This window comes from Wolffia australiana, chromosome 20 (assembly GCF_029677425.1).
Source record: "Wolffia australiana isolate 7733 chromosome 20, ASM2967742v1".
NCBI classification, from domain to species: domain Eukaryota; kingdom Viridiplantae; phylum Streptophyta; class Magnoliopsida; order Alismatales; family Araceae; genus Wolffia; species Wolffia australiana.
The window spans coordinates 7,380,800-7,394,214 of NC_135854.1; the positions used below are offsets into that span (position 1 = coordinate 7,380,800).

The 13,415-nt window shown below is 42.7% G+C and overlaps 1 protein-coding gene across 1 annotated transcript; it reads left to right on the forward strand.

Moving 5' to 3' along the window:
- The first annotated feature begins 903 nt into the window (after positions 1 to 903).
- Positions 904 to 1,377, forward strand: LOC144716059 (uncharacterized). The gene is made up of 2 exons (XM_078591071.1): positions 904 to 1,018; positions 1,076 to 1,377. Exons 1-2 carry the CDS (start codon positions 904 to 906, stop codon positions 1,375 to 1,377), a joined length of 417 nt encoding a protein of 138 aa, XP_078447197.1.
- The last annotated feature ends 12,038 nt before the right edge of the window (positions 1,378 to 13,415 follow it).

Genomic DNA, 13,415 nt, shown 5'->3' on the forward strand with positions numbered 1-13,415 from the left:
AGGTCGTATGTGCCGCGTGCGGGTGGGTTGCGTCGGAAGCTCCTTTATGAAGCACACGACGCTCCCCACGTTGGACACCCAGGGTAGGCTCGGACGCTTGCAATCCTGTCCAGCAACTATCACTGGCCGAGAATGGAACGAGATGTAAAAGCCTATGTTCGTTCGTGTCTGATGTGTCAACAAGACAAAACGGAGAAGGCAAAGGCAGTTGGAACGTTGGAACCTCTTCCGAGGGCAACCAGACCATGGGAGTCTATCTCAATGGACTTCATCATGTGCATTCCGCGCGTTGGTGGGCACGACGCCATCTTGGTTGTTGTGGATCGTTTCTCCAAATATGTGACGTTCATCCCCACCACGTCGAAGGTACACGCAGATGCCGTGGCTCGTTTGTTCATGTCCTGTGTGGCGAAGTACGGGGGTCTTCCACTAGACATAATTAGCGACCGAGACACAAGGTTCACTGGTCATTTCTGGGAGTCGTTGCTCAAGTACATGGGCTCCAAGCTCAAATTTTCTACAAGCTTCCACCCCTAGACAGATGGTCAATTCCATGCTCGAAGAATACTCTCGGCATTACATTTCGGTCAATCTGGAGAATTGGGTGGAGCTGTTGGATGCAGCGCAGTTCGCACACAACATCAACCGAAGCTCGGCTACAGGTCACTCGCCGTTCAAATTTGCAACAGGAAGACAGCCACTAACTCCTCCGAAAGTTGTAAAGAAAAAAGGGAACGGACATTTCCCTATGGCCTTCCAATTTACGCGTGACTATCATGCTCACATTGAGGAAGCCCGTGAAGCACTAGAGCGTGATGCTCAAAGAATGAATAAGTATGCCGACCAACACAAAAGGGACGTAGAATTCCAAGTTGGCGACTAGGTCTTGTTGGCGACTGGCAGATGTTGAAGACGAAGCAAGCAAAGCAGCGTCACAAGGATCTAGTACCCCGCTATGATGGACCTTTCGAAGTGGTAGCAAAAATTGGGCAGGTTGCCTATCGACTCAACATTCCCCGTCAGCTGGCGGTCCATCCGATCTTCCATGTGTCGATTCTGAAGAAATAAATACCAGATCCTGAAGATGCGGTGAGGAACCAGCCCCAGCGTGCGCCACCAAATGTGGGAACACATTTCGATCAGGACGCAGAAGCTGTCCTGGCGAAGCGGGAAATTGACCGGGGAGGATGTCACAGTTGCTATCACAAGATCGAGTACCTAATCAAGTGGAAGAACAGACCAGAGGAATCAGCCACCTTGGAGCACGACTCGGACCTATGGAAGTTCGAGGACCTACTACGAGCATATGAAGCGGAGCAGCGGTCGTCGACGAGGGCGTCGACAAGTTCAGGCAGTGGGGGCGTGTTAGGCCCCTAACTAGGTGGCATTCCCTGCCCAGAGGCCTGCGTGCTTATTGGGAGGGCGTCTCCATGTATTTTGGCTCACGATATTAAAGGATTCAGTCATTATGGGTATCGATGCCCAAATACCTGATCTTTCAAGCCATTGCCCCTGTACATGGTGATACACTATAGACGGTGCATGTGCCCGTCCACGCCCAAGGCGGGACGGATCTAGTGCGGTCCGCGCGTGCTGGGCGCGCGGGCTGATCGGTGTGTGTGCGCACGCCAACGCCAAGCGCCACGCGCAGGTGCCAACGCTACGCGCCAGCGTCGAGCACTGCGCACGGGAGCGGGAAGCGTTGCACGCGGATGCGGGACGCGCAAGCCGGGCGGCGTGCCGCGGTTGCAGCGCGCGGAGTTGAGCAGGGTGCCCGCAGCGGCCGCGCGGGCAGCGCGCGCATTGCGTGTGCGGGGCGCGGGGCCAGGAGACATCTCGCCAAGAGACTAAGGCATGTGGCACACAGAGAGCGTCGAGACGGCACAATAGGCAAGAAGCGCTCCTACGGGTAGTGCTGGGCGCGCAGCGCCAAGCTCGGGGGCGTCGAATGCGGCGGTGTCGTACAGACTGCGCGTGAGGGTGTAGACATAGGTGCTGGTGGCGTGTGCGATCGTCAAGGCAGGGGTGCCGTGTGTAATCGCCACACCCGCGGGCGTGCGACGCCCGGCCCGGCGCACTTGTGTACGGTAGAGCGGGCGTGCGCTCGCGAAGCAACGGCCTTGAGGCGGTGTGGCGACATTACCTCGGCGCAAAGCGCCTCGTCTCGTCTTCCCCCATGTAATGATCCCAACGATGATGTATTGTTTCATGATATAAATGCAATGACCCTATTGCATTTATATCATGATGTACTGTTTCATGATGTATTGACGGGGCCGCGTCCCCACCATCTCCTCTAACCCCTTCTATGCGATATTAAGCAATTGCAAAGCTTCCGCTGCAAGAGATTAAGGCTACTCAGTGTTTTGCCGTGAACATTGAGGCCGGCACATGCCAAATTTGAGCAAGAGACCTAGCTCGTGATTTGACTGTGTGACAACTATATATACTTCTAGAGACAGGACTTCTAGGCTGCAAGCTTGCATCGTCACCGATGGAGGCCCGTACCTCATTCTAGGACACGTCTTCACCACTCCTACCTCATGATGACCAGTATCGAAGACTAGTTGGAATGCTCATCTACGTGATATTGACGCGTTCTGACATTGCATATGCGGTTTGTGTTCTTACTCAGTTCATGCAGGAACTGTTGGGTTTTATAGGCCTAGATCTGGATGAACATAACAAAACGATGCGCAACGGAAGTCTTTTTGCGAATCGAACGACATCAATAAAGCATTAAAACGAAGTACCTTTGCACGAATCTCTTCACGATTTCTTCGATCCCGGAGCGAGATAAGTCGAGCTGCTCAAGTGTGCAGCCTCTAGGCGTATCCACTCAGTCCTCGGCGCGTCAGATCTCCTCCTTCTCGTTGACGAGCCCCATTCTTTCTTCGTCGGCATTGTTACGTCGTCCCGATCACATCAGGGATGGAGAGGGGGTGTGGGAGAGTGGAGAAGAAGGGGAAAGGTCCCTGAACAATTCTGGCCTGGGTGAATTTCGTTCAAGGCCTTCCCCTATTTATACTAAGTGGGTATTTTTCATAAAAACCCCCAAAACTTAAGTATATCTTCCAACGTCCAAAAGACCATTTGCGTGTGACCCTCTAGGCCCATGTATCAGTCTAGTTAATGACTCCAGAGGCCCAATAACCTTTATTGGCCTTCCAAATTAATTAACTATATCATCTTATAGATTAATTAACGTCGGATCGATTTAACCCAATCGATAGGTCGAGATTCTGACACGTGGGGTGCCAACCTACACCTCGTGTTCTAGAAGATACAAAGAAGTGTGTATCGACTCACTCATGAAACCTGTTCGTCATTAGTTACCGTGTACGTATAATCCCTCATCCACTTGACGCTCCTTTGACGACATAGGGTATGGTCAACTGTCAAACCCTAATCGATCATCCGAGTTAGTATTGATGCATTCGGAAATCATCGGAGAACTCTTCTCCAATATTTCACTGCCTTGACCAAGGACTTCATCGCATCATCTTCCTTGAACTGTCACCTCTTATACCGAGGGTGGACGATCCCATCTTGACCACTCAATCACCTTCGTGTACTTCGTGATGCACCCGAACTAAGATCGTTTAGAATCCCATGATTAGAGACTCGTTGGCCATAGCCAAAGTACAACCGTCCGTCCACAAGACGTCTTTGGTGTCTCAAGTCTAAGGACCACTTACACAACCACGACGTGAATCAACTTGATTGACAGTTCGGTATAATACCATTCAAGGATTCGTACGGATCAATTAAGTGAACTCTTTCCACTAAAGAGCACCCACTATCTATCCTTAGTGTCGCCACACTAATGACTACGGGACCGGCCATACTCATCATATGAGTGAGGCTAGATAGTGCTATTCTATTCGGATACTTTGATGTCCTTCTCGCGTATCCTTTGAATATGAATGTTTAGAACACATGCTTAAAGACTAGTGATCTCCGTATTACGATGTCATCATAATTCACTAAGTCAGATCATGTATTCATGGGCTTCATTATACGCATCACACGTGCACTATAATGAATATGTTCTATTAATGAATATGGAACGAGATGTGGAATGTGTGATTGGCTTGCCGGCCACATATATTTCCATCATAAACCACGTCAAGTTCATTGGGCAAGAGCTTTACAAGTACTTGTTTACATCAAGAGTGCACCAGGACAGGGGCTTCATAATCAAAGACATCATCACCTTCGCATTGAAGCTTATTCAGATGCATCATATGCACCTGACCCAAGGGATCACAAATCCACAACTGGCTATTGCACTTACGTCGGCAGTAATCTGGTTACATGGTGATCTAGGAAGCAGAAGGTGGTCCGGTGGCCACGACGTCAACGCATCGACAACGGACGCGTCACCACCGTCATCTGAAGTCAACACAACTGCTGAAGACATGCCGCCATCGTCATCGAATCAAATCAACACGCCAGCATCAGGCACGTCTCCACCCACGCACGCCCCTTCACACGTCCTGACACGTCACCAAAGGCAGATCCGAATCTGCCCCCTGACGTGACACAAAACTACGTCGCTCGTCTTTATTTTTATTTCTTTTAACTGTATTTTCTCTTCCTCCAAGGCCTATATGTATAGGCTAATGTTTCAAGAAACAGTTAGGCAAGTCATAATTCAAGAATTGAGTTTTCCTTTAACTATTCTTAGAGGACTTGCCCTAGCCTCCCTCTTCTAGTTCGCTGTCGCCGCCGCCGTCGAGACCACCACGTCTCGCCGACAGCTGCTTTTGTTCCTCTCTCCCTCTCCCTACCTTCGTTCCTTCTTCTTCCCTCTCTCTCCTTTCCTATCTTCCTTCTTTCTTTCCATCTCTCCCTCTCGCGTCTTTTCCCACCGGCACCCGTGCGTGCCAGCCCGCTAGTGCCCACGTGCGGCTGCCCCCGCTGACGCCCGCGGGCCAGCCCTACCGGTGCCCCGCGTGCACCAGCCAGCCCGTCGGTGCCCGCACGCACCAGCCCTCCTGCTGGCGCCCCACGCGCGCCAGCCATGCCGGCGACCGCGCGTGCCAGCCCTGCCGGCGCCCCGCGCGTGCCAGCCCTACCGGCGCCCCGCGAGCCAGGCCCCCCGGCGCCGCACACGCCAGCACCCTCAGGCGCCCGCGCTCGGTCGCCTCTGCTTATTCGCCCTCCGTCTGCATTCAACGCTCGTCCGTCACGCTCCTCGCCAGGGCCACTCAACGCCCGGAACGCCCAGATCTCTTGTCCAGTGGGTCATACAACGCCCGGAACGCCCAGTTACGTCACGACTTAAATTTCCCACAACCTCATCACGCACTCCGGTGCCGAGGTACGAATGAACTCTTTGGTGTGAGTGTTATTCGTCCAGTGTTCCACGAGGCTTCTTCACAGCCGTGAGATTTGGTTTGAATATCTCTTTCTTTTCCTCAAAATTCTTCCTCTCGTGAGATTTCCTACGAACGTGAATTCGAGTATTGGATTTGGTGCTTCGGCATCGTCGCGGTGGTTGAAGACAGTACTCCCACCCTCAACGAGGAACGGGACTGCACCACCATCATTTCATTGGTTTTAGGTTTTCAAATTTGATCGTATGAATTTCGCGGTCTTTTTTTATCCCTCTACCCAAATCCGTCCAGCATTCCCACCATCATTGTCACACCCGCCTCCCTTGTCGTCTCTCCCCTAGTCGTCCTGCATCATGGTCGCTTGCTCCAATAAAAAATATGAGTATCGCGTCATGTCCTCCACAGTTCGAGAGATGGTATGGCTTCATTCTCTGTTACACGAGCTCATCGTAGAGGCTCCGACACCTATGCCGATGTAATGTGACAAGCAAGCTGATATCTTTATCGCTAAAAATGAAGTGTTCCATGAGCGAACCAAGCATATTGATGGAGACTGCCATTATATTTGCGACAAAGTAATGGCAAGGATCATATCGACTCCATTTGTCGCGTCGTCCTAGCAACTTGCGGATGTCTTCACCAAGAGCTTGCTGGGTATCTCCTATGACGGGATCAGCACCAAGCTGGGCATGTTTGATTTATATGCTCCAGTTTGCGGGGGAGTGTTTAGGTCCTAGCCCGGCCTACCTGTAAATGGGTTTTAGCCCATATTCCTCTCTCTCTCTCTCTCTCTCTCTCTCTCTCTCTCTCTCTCTCTCTCTCTCTCTCTCTCTCTCTCTCTCTCTATCTATCTATCTATCTATCTATATATACATCTATCTATCTATCTAGTCCGTCTCTCTCTCTTTCTCTCTATGTAAGGGGACGTGGTCAAATCACACAAAAAAAATACACACGTGTTTTTCCCTTTCACAAACTAGAATGATGCAAAAATAACCTTAAAATATGTAGAATTCCATGCCTTATTTAGGGTTTATCAGTGGCCAAGGGTGACCACAGAAGGCATACAATAGGTGACATGGAAAATATGGAAGTGGGTAACTGGGTAACTGGGCAACTAAGGGCAAGTGGAAGAGTCGGTGATTGGGCTTTTGGGCCACGGGGGAGGGAGGACAATTGGAGACATGGCTAAGGACAGTTGGGTGCCTAGGTAGCTAGGTGATCAGGAAAGGCAGACAACAAGGGACGGTTGGTGGCAGCTAAGGGCAACTTGGCAAGTGGGAAACTGGGTGACTCAGGAGGGTCAACAACAGGTAACACGGCCATAGGCAATTGGGTAAGTGGATGATTGAGCAATTGGGCGACCGGTTACCCCAGACATGGGGCAGCATCGCTAAGGATGACAAGGTGATAAGAGGGCCAAAAAGATATTTCTATGACAATGGTAAAAGCTCCTTTCATTTTTCCTGAAAAGATGTATTCCAAAATTACAGTAGATTCAATCATTTAATTTTAAAAATATTTTTCATTTAAAATATTATTTCTTAAAATTAGGCTCATATGATAAGTTATTTTCAAGTAATTTGTAATTTCATATTTTTCTATATTTCATCTCATGGTGCACCTACTTATTCATCACACACTATGTATAGTGTTCATTATTAACTTTGACAGTTGTCATTTCAATTCTGGAGAGCATATTACCCCAAATGGTGGAGGAATCAGTAGAAGATAACATAGAGGAGACATGACATGTGACATGCTAGAGGTCCGTAGATGAGAAAAAAGGTCCTCGATACTAAAGTGTTTTACATTCATTGAAAATTTACATATATGAGTGCAGAATTTGTCACGACAAGACGACAATAATTTTTTTTCTAACTGAAGCGACCATCCAATGCTATACAAGTGTCTTTTGGAGACATTTCAAATTTCTTCTTCCCAAATAACATGTTTTGTTGAAGAGCACTGCTTCCACGCAATGCTGTTTAGAGAAGCTCTTGGATGATGGGGCACAAAGGCTCTTTAGAGGTAGGAAACTATTGAGGGGTCAAATAATTGATAAAAGAAATGACAGCATTAGTCACCTTCTTTGTTGCATTAAATTGTCCTGGTGTTAAGTAGACTTTGATACATGAAGGAAAAATGAAAATCTGTCACCAATACTAAGGTGGATCCTCTCAATGCACACATGATCAAGTCATGAATGATGAAGTTATAGATAAATAATTATCATCAGGAGAGGAGCAGCTCAAGACCTTCGCCTTTCTCTTGTGTTTGTTTCCCTACACAACAATTTCATGAAACGGCCAACAAAGTTAGTTGTTTGAGATGTCTTCCAAGTAGTGCAGGTCTTATTGTGGCACATGGACAAAGTCATGAGGTGAGTATCTGCCTCTAAAATTTTCACGAGCAGGCAGTTTCCTCACAACAAACAGGCATTATTGATAAGTGGGTGTACTTCCATGCAGATAAAACTTATAGTTTACGAGATGTCACTCTAGAAATATGATGTTGACCTTGATGCTGCCTTAAGTTACCCTTTTGGAAAGGTCATTGTTTGATGAGGCTACCCAGTCAAGGGTATCTTATACATGTGTTATTTTCCCTGTTGGACTATCACCATACAAGATAAAAATAATGCTAATAGTATCATATGTCAACAACCACTGTCACGTGCCTGGGTCAATCAGGCCCTGATCATTAAACCCACAACACATAAAACACCACAAGCTCCACCAGAGGAATTTGACATGTTCATATGTACGACGCAAAAAGGAGGCAGTGAGATTGTTCAAAAATGAGGTACTGAAGCCATTCTCACACCCAACTCTAGCAAAGATTGCTTCTGAATATATATCATTGCATAATAACATAGTGTTAATAGGTCAATATAATGTTATTTTCATATTTATTTGTATTCACATGCTTACATTTGTATGTTATCACACAAAAATGATTAATTCCATTTTTGGAATGATTTTTTGAATCTTTTAACTTTTTAGTATTTTGAGGGATTTTTTACAACATATGTTGAAAGAAAATTTCTCCTTATTTCCTGTTTTTTTTTACATTTAATCCATAAATATTTGAATTGTCTTATTCAGAAATATGTATTTGAATATTTAATTTTATATTTAATTTTATATGAATAAATAATGTAATTTTGGAACTTATTTCCTCTGTACCACGTGTCACCATCAAATTCAAGAAACTGAAACCAACCAGTGATTATGGCTAATGATTGACGATAGATAATCATTAAACCTCATTGATGATAAGTGTCATCCAATCATTAAAAGCAAACCATTATGGCATAGCATTTCGCGAGGCCAAAATGACATTTAATGCTAATGGTTCTTTTCTTATTTTTTAATCCCAGGGGTGATGTGGCCCAAACAGAAAAGAAACTCTTTTTCATGATGGAGAGACTGAGGTGGTTGAAATTAAAATAATCATTTTTTTCTTTGACCAGTCAACAAAAATGGTGCAACCTATGTATCATGGGACATGTGTCCTGATAACATGCGATTTACGATAATAAATTCATACATTTTGCAATTATATTTTCACTAAAATGACTATAGTTGCACATTTTCATAGTGAAAATTAAATTTTATTTATTTTTAGCATATTTTCCTGTGTTTTCTAGATTATTTGAATTTATTTATTGGAAAACAAGAAGAAAAGGGCCTTAAAATGGCACTCAGTAGTTTTGGTAGGCGTAAATCTCCAACTTTATTGAAATTTTTTGTATTTTAATTTTTTTGGAAGAGTAGAGGGCTAATTTTTGTGCAGAGTGAGAAGGCAAAAAGTATCAAATGCCTTAGATTGCTCCATATTCAAACCTTAATATCTGCAGATCCAATCATCAGATTGAGCTAGTTCTTCATTGTATCCTCTTTCCATCCGTATAAATGGATCTATGAGAATGTCCCAAAACTAAATAAAATTAAGGAAAATTTAAGGGAAAAAGTGGAATTGTCTCACCCCTCTACCCTAGGTATAATTTTTTAATTATCTCCCTCTTTTTCACTCTTGGATGCTCAATCACATTCTGTTTTCAGAGGGGAGCTCTCCTTGGATCAAATTTTATCCTGGTATTTTATTTGATTTTTAGTTTCTTTCTTCATTGATCTTGACTTGTGTTTTTTCAAATTGTGTTGGCTAGGGAAAAATGTATTGACCCTTGTTTTGATTGAAGAAGGAATTTAGAAAAAGGATGTGATTCTATTATCAGGCATTAAAATACCCTAAAAATTAGATTGATTAACTGTCCCTGACCTCCCTCTGAATCTCTACATTCTTAAACAACTATTATTATTTAAAAATACTATATTAAGTACTCTTCTTATCTCATTACCCTTCAGATTCTGAATCTTCTTTTGAGGACCTGGCTGAATGAAGTGAGGGCCTATATTCTCTTCATATCTCCTACCTCCCTCTTCTCAATTATTTCCCTTAAGATATCTAAAGATCTAATCTTTTATTTATAAAGGAATCCAAGAGAGATCATCCCTATTTAATATTGGAGACATGATATTCCCTGAATATCATATCTAATCCAGATTAAATCTATTAAAACTCCATTCTAATTATGTTGAATTAAATCCTTGAACTCTGCTTCCCTGTGGAAAATCCCTCTACTCATCATTTACATCTTAATATATAGGGTTCATTATAAGTATGAGTTGGTTACAAACAATGATACTAATTAACCTAGTTAATTACAGTAAACTCAGCTTTTCAATTGGCATCATTGTCGAGGAGGAAACAGTTTAAGGTTTTTAATACTTGTCTAGATAACTTTTAAGATTTTTATATTTTTGTATTTTCTTGAGCTTACCGTTTACAAAAGTGCAGCATTGGAACAATGAAAAGTTGAGGAAGCGCCTACTTGGTGTAATTTTCTTTTCATAGTTGCACTTAATTTATTTTTTTCTTAATTTAATTATTTAGAAATTGCTTATTTTTAATCTCATATAGTGTTGTACTACATTTTATTTCTTATAATAGACAATATCATTCCTAAGCATATGAAACAATCATGTCCTTAAATTATGGGTGAAGTCCTGGTTATCATGAGTTGCATAAAATTATCACCACGATGATTGCTTCTATGAAAGTGCACAAGCCGAATACTTTCATGGTCATAGAGACTCCTCAAATCATGGTGAAAATTTACGTTGTGACATGAGTCCTTATATTTATGATTGTGAACCTTCACACAAGGCCTTCCCTAATTATGATGTGCACTATCATTATCTGAAATCTACACATGATAAAACCTCACATTTTCTTTGTATAATACTCATGGCCATGCCTTCCACAATCATGACATGTCCTCTTTGGACCATCCACACTATGAGTGTGCAAGATCACCATTATTAGGACATTCCTCTGCAAGTTCATTGCAAAAGTTTTAGATACATTTTCCAAAGGGCACCATGTATTTGGTAATGACTTTGCAATGATTCAAGAGAAAATTTATCAGTTTGATGACTCTGAGGAGAGTGACCAGTTCTTGAAGAATTATTGTCTTGAACATGAGGATGAGTTCAAGCATGGATGTCTTTCCAACATGATGGTACTCCATAATATTTTATCAGAAAAATGCAAAAGGGGGGAAAACATCTCAAGGATTTTGCATGTTGAGAAAGATGTTTGTAAGTTTTCGACTGAATTGTTAGCAGAATGTGGTCCCCTTGAAGAAAATTATTTTATCAGAAAAATATAAATCATTAAGATGAATATTTTTAAGTTTTTAGTTTGCATTTTTGTGAGTATGAATTACATGGCAAGTGAAATCACAATCAAAATGTTCTCCTACTTCTCAGTTTATGTTTCAATTTGATATGGCAGAAAAGGTGAAAAGAAATGAGGAAGGTAAGGTTGAACACACCCTTCCACAACTAGAAGAATGCAATCCTCTTCTTCATATTCAAAAAGTATTAGGTAATGCAATTTTAAGTGAACCCACGGACTATATGAGTGGAGAAAAAAATGAATGAATTTTCATGACATGATTCTTTTGTCGAAGAATAGAGGGATAATTTTTGGGAAACAAGCATCTTGAGGGAAGAAATGGATGAAATAATTACTGATGTTTACATGTTTTTTCTTGATGAAATAAATCATGTAAAGGAAAATAGCAATGAGCAGGCTTCAATGAGGATGATGATGATAAAAATAGTAATGGAAAGAGAATTTTGCGATGAGCCTAATGAATTATTTAAATTTCAACCTAGGACAAGGATGGAAAAAAATTGTAATGAAGTTGAGGTTGAACTTTTTTTGCACAAAATTCTTTTTACAGATTGGTATGACAATATCTTTGAATGGAAATGGCAATCGTTTAGCAATGGTTTTATTTATGTCATATCCCATTAGTTGTTTACTCTTATTGGCCAAAATCAGAAGGAAACCCACTCTTAAATATTTTTACGTACACATGGGCATTGAGTTTCTCATATATGATGCTTTGAATTTAGTTCTATGCTTTGGGAACTCGGATCCTTTTTAAGTTCCCCTTCACGTCTTTTCTCTTATTTTCCTTAGCTCTCATAACAAGTAGGTGGGCCCACATGAAGAAGAAGGAATTGAGGGATGCAACCATGCAATAAGGATGAGTGGATTGGAAGAGCTGTCTACAACCTGATCTTTTAGGACCCCATTCCTCAACCTGATTTCCCTATAAGTTTTCTCTCTTTTAAAAATTTGAAATATTATGTTGATATGGAGCCTCTTTTTGGTTGGTTGATTTTGGTTTTGCTTCATTACTTTCATAGATATAAGGATCTTTCCTTATATCCATGAGTGTCTTTCTAAGCTTCTGTTTTTTTTTCTTTTTTGACCAGGATAGGATCCCCAGATGCAACCGCAGCAACACATCATTTCAAGACTCCTCTCTTGATTCTGCTTTCTGCAATGAGGCCAATCATAGAAAAGAAAGTCAACCCTTTTGGGCATGCTCGTCGAATGCATGAACCATGGACGTTGTGTCCATTGAGTGTGCGTCTCTCACACTCTCACTAGTTCATTAATGCCTTAGGGATAATGCATAAACTGAGTGTGGAGGGTGCATTAGTACTTGTGTCTTGATTACGTACATGTAATACATAATTTTTATTTTTGGCTCATGATATCTACATTTGATCACCCTACTTGGTATGCCTATGGATTGTCTCCTATACTTGATGTGTCTTTCTTTTGGATGTGAAGGGTTATGTGAGTTTGAGTCGTGGAAACCTTCCATCACCTACATGTGTCCCTTAAGAGATAGCTCAACGGTCCTTTTAGAGTATAACCCCATGCTTGGATTCATGCCAGTTGGGAGTTGAGGCTTCTCTCTTCACACCCTAAACCTCAATCTTCACCCCTGAATATCTTCCAGAATAACCTAGAGGTATATAACGATAAGCCCTTGTGAACTAAAAAAGGGAGCTGACTTTCTCATCAGGCCAGCCCATCAAAATTTGATCACCCTACTTGGTTATTCTGGAAGAAAAAATTCCTCAACCCATCAAAATTTCCCTTTGAAACCTCCTCCACATCCATACACACTACCTCTTCAAAAAAAATTTGTCATGTTAACCCTTTACCTATAGCTACCGTTAGACATGGTCGTTCTGTTCGCTTTGTGCGAATTAGACCGAATTGTGCATTCTGTTTGGATTTCCGAACAGAACAAAATCAAATTCGCACAGAACATCGCACAGACCCGTGTGCGGTTTGGTTTGTGCGAATTGTGAAAATTTTGTGCGAATTTTGAAGACTCTGCAAATTTTGTTTGGATTGTGCGAATTTTGTTTGAATTGTGCGATTTTTTTTCAAATTCTGCGAATTTTTACCCATTGTGCGAATTTTGTTTGAATTGTGCAAATGTGCGAATTTGTGCAAATTTTGTTCGAATTGTGTGAATGTGTCAATTTGTGTGAATTGTGCAAATTTTTTTCCGATTGTGCGAATTGTTCGAACATCAGTTCTAATTTTTGCACAAAAAGAACAGAACAACGAACAGACCCCTGTGCAGTTCTTTTGTGCAAATTTTTTGTTCATTTGAAAAGAACAGAA